General features: G+C 40.5%; 1 protein-coding gene across 1 annotated transcript in view; it reads right to left on the minus strand.

Annotated features, from left to right (window-relative positions):
- Nucleotides 1-614: 614 nt before the first annotated feature.
- Nucleotides 615-3,516, minus strand: part of LOC139930070 (G2/M phase-specific E3 ubiquitin-protein ligase) — a 4,680-nt gene continuing 1,778 nt past the window's right edge. Inside the window, exons 5-9 of the mRNA XM_078283829.1 lie at nucleotides 2,945-3,261; nucleotides 2,363-2,544; nucleotides 2,036-2,208; nucleotides 1,527-1,741; nucleotides 615-865 (exon numbers count right to left, since the gene is read on the minus strand). Coding sequence (XP_078139955.1) covers nucleotides 615-865; nucleotides 1,527-1,741; nucleotides 2,036-2,208; nucleotides 2,363-2,544; nucleotides 2,945-3,261 — 1,138 coding nt within the window. The remainder of the gene's footprint in view (nucleotides 866-1,526; nucleotides 1,742-2,035; nucleotides 2,209-2,362; nucleotides 2,545-2,944; nucleotides 3,262-3,516) is intronic.

Consider the following 3,516-nt stretch of genomic DNA (forward strand, 5'->3'; position numbering starts at 1 on the left):
TGCTAATGAACCCTCAGTGAGTGATGACAGTGTACCCTTGCCTGAGCTTCATCTCAACAACAATGTTGAGGTTCCTGAAAACAACTTTCATGTAAATGACACAACCATGGAGGAAATCAACCAGGCTATCGATCCATTCACTGAGGATGGTAACCATGGAATCAATTTATTTGTGACACTTGTAAATTTTCTTGAAACAAAACAGCTTGTGTAGACTGTTCTTACAAGCAGTGCCACAGAAATAGAGAAAGCACTGTGAAGAATGGTAATAGTCCTCTATTGCATTGATCAGAAAACACAGCAGCACTGAATCAACAGTAGTAGCCTACACCTGAACTGATGGCTTTCACTCTTTGATTTTATATTACAGCTCACCTTTTACCTGGCTGCACTACAAATAAAATGTAACATATCAAGTAACAATGAACAACACTTCCTTGACACTCTGTACCTACAAAGACCAAATTTAAACCCAAACCTAATTTTATATAACCTAAAAGATTGAGTGTGCTGTAAGGTATGTGATACCCAAGGGCTTGTAAAAAAAAACTAAAAATAAATTTGCATAACATATGTCAGAATTGTGAACAGTACGCTACCTGAACTGATGTTTTTCACCAAGAAATGTCAATAAGAATGTTTAGAATTTGTTGAGTGTTTTGGATTGCAAAGTCCATGTTACTTTTGAAGTCCTCGTAGGATTGGTGAAGAGGTATTCTAAGACAGTTTACACATGTGTTTGCTATCGGGTATCTCCCTCTCTGGAATTCCAGTGAGGGTTTAGGAGAAAACCCAATGGGTGGCACCACATGGCATCCTGTTGCAAATGACAGGATGTCTCCCAGCTTTGCCGGTCCTTCTTCCTCTGATGGATAACAAATGAAAAATATCATGACAAGAATAATGGTTGAAACCACAATCAATGGCTCTGAATATAACTCGAAGTCTTTACTAATATAAGATTTTTTCCCCTCTTAGTACAATGATCATTACATAGATGTGAAGCAATGTTATGTAATGGCAGTCAAAAACAAATTGCCCACATGCATATATACATAATAAACTGGTGTTTTTGATGTGTTTGAAGGAATCTATCGTGTCTACTGATTTCAATGAACAATCCAATAAAAAAATGAGACAATTTAATTTTTTGATAGGTGCACTTAACAGTGGGGTGACTGCAAAAGAATTTAACAGGTTTCATAAGAAGGATGCTCCACTCACTTCTGACTGCAGCCAAGTGTTTTCACCAAAAAATGCTTAATGTCACAGTATGGTATGTTAGTAATCTGAGCAATTCTTTTTCACTGCCAGTGTAAAAGGGTCTGGGTTTCAAGATACCAAAGTTACTCTTTAATATGATTTACACAAGGGCAGAACACTCAATTCTGACTGGCTGATAGGCATGAATTAAAACCATATAACACCCATCCAGTCAAGTTTAAACACTATTCCATATCCATACACTGGTTGCAAAGTGATGTCAGGCCACAATCCGTACCACTACAGATAACAAAATCACCCACCTTCAGCGTCCTGCAAATAGTCCCTCCAGTAGGCAACCACCCTGTTCTCGTTCGCCCTGTTATTGCTCCCCATCTCTGACCATCTTATGTCAAACAGGTCATCCATAATTTCAGCAGTCAGGGTCCCAGGGCTGTAGCACAGGACAGGACGAAAGGCTTCGGGATGATGTTTTATTTTCTGGAGCACTCCAAGTGTTTTCAATCCATCACTGAACCTACACACACAACGTAGATACACAAGAGGACATACACAGGCAGTCAGAATGGATTTAAGTGCCACAAATGTGTGTGGAATATTAGGCTACTGGTGACATTAGTCATGAGGAGAGTTATATCGAGGTAAGGAACAAATACAGCCCAATATTCAATGAACGTATGTGTTGCATTAATAAGATGGGTATACTGTTAATGGTAGTGTTTAACAGTCTGCTCTATTTATAATATATTCACAATGTGTGTAAACCATATCACAGGAAAGGTAAACAGATTTGCACTGTGTCAAACTATACCTTTCCAAGGGACCACGGACACGCTGAACCACCTGAAACATCAGGACATCTTCCAACAGTTGGTCCTTGTCAACCAGGCTTGTAAGATGTCTCAAGCAGCCAGCATTGGCTAGGTAGTCGGTGAGTGGTTCTGTAAACTGCTGCAGCTCCTCCAGTGTTTTGGCTTCAGAAACCTGGTTGAGAGAGAGAGAGAGGGAGGGAGAGAGATATATATATATATATAGAGAGAGAGAGAGAGAGAAGGGGGGGTGTTTGAATAAAGACATAACATGCCTTTAACATGCGCAATACTACTGGTATGGGCAACAAAATGAACTCTCTACAAACCTGTTTTAGTTTACTATAGAGTTCCATGTCTGTGATGTCCTCTAGCACAGGCCTGCATGCATCAGGTCCCTCTGCTATGCAGGCAAATAGCGTTCTCGAGAGGAAACATGGTGGGGGGCCTCCATGCACCAGGCTGACAGCAACTGCTCTGCCAGCTATGAAATACCTGTCCTCCCGCACAGCTGAAAAATAATAATACACACACAATAAATAATACACAAGATAAAAACAAACCAGTGACGGCTTGTGGGTAAATATCTGGGGAGGCACAGCAGCAGAGTTTTTCATATTAAGAATACGTGGCTGGCACCATGGCTGGTTACATCAGTGATCTAGAATATTAAAATGACAAAATCGGTGAATCACTTTGATTATGATGGGACGTGATGCTGCCTGACATGGTGTTTTGACCTGAAAAACTACACCTCAAAAAACACTAGCCAAAACTCAAAACCATGAGTGCCCCCTGCACATACTGCTGTATCAAAAACACTGTTAAAATAAATCAAATGAAGAACAAACAAACAAACTAATAAATACACCCTTAATACATGTATTATGAAAAAATGCAGGTATACACACCAGAGGAAATGAGAGCCAAGTTGAGGTGTCCCTCTGGTCCTTCAAACATGTCTGACTCTGCCAATGCTTCCATCAGCAGGTGTAGAAACTCTCGGCGAGGGCCACCGAGGTCCACGGCCTCTTCCGTGGTTCCCCTGTCATCGGAAAACTTTATGGACATCTTCTTATTTGGGTCATAGGAGAGCCGTCTGAAACCCCTTATTGCTCCATCGAGGACTGCAGAACGGTTGATGTTGAACTTGCACACTTGCAGGTTATCAATTTTGTCACTGAGTTCACTCAGAATTTGACTAATGGGGATGTGTTCTTTTGGCCGCCTAAAAATAAGAATTACAGATCTATCAGTAACTGTGCTTACATGAACAATGACAGAGGTCTTTCATCTCATCAGCAAAGAGTGAGCGTGGTTCCGTCTTTAAGGGGTTCATTGATGAACTTTAAGAAAAAGGGCTAAAGCTCCAACACTGTTCATTTGACACTAATGTAAATACATTCAAATTAAAGCAGAAAGTTGGCACTTTAACCTCATAGCCATTGTTTCATTTCCAATCCAATTTTCAGGACTACAGAGG

The sequence above is a fragment of the Centroberyx gerrardi genome, chromosome 1, assembly GCF_048128805.1.
Source record: "Centroberyx gerrardi isolate f3 chromosome 1, fCenGer3.hap1.cur.20231027, whole genome shotgun sequence".
Lineage (NCBI taxonomy): Eukaryota > Metazoa > Chordata > Actinopteri > Beryciformes > Berycidae > Centroberyx > Centroberyx gerrardi.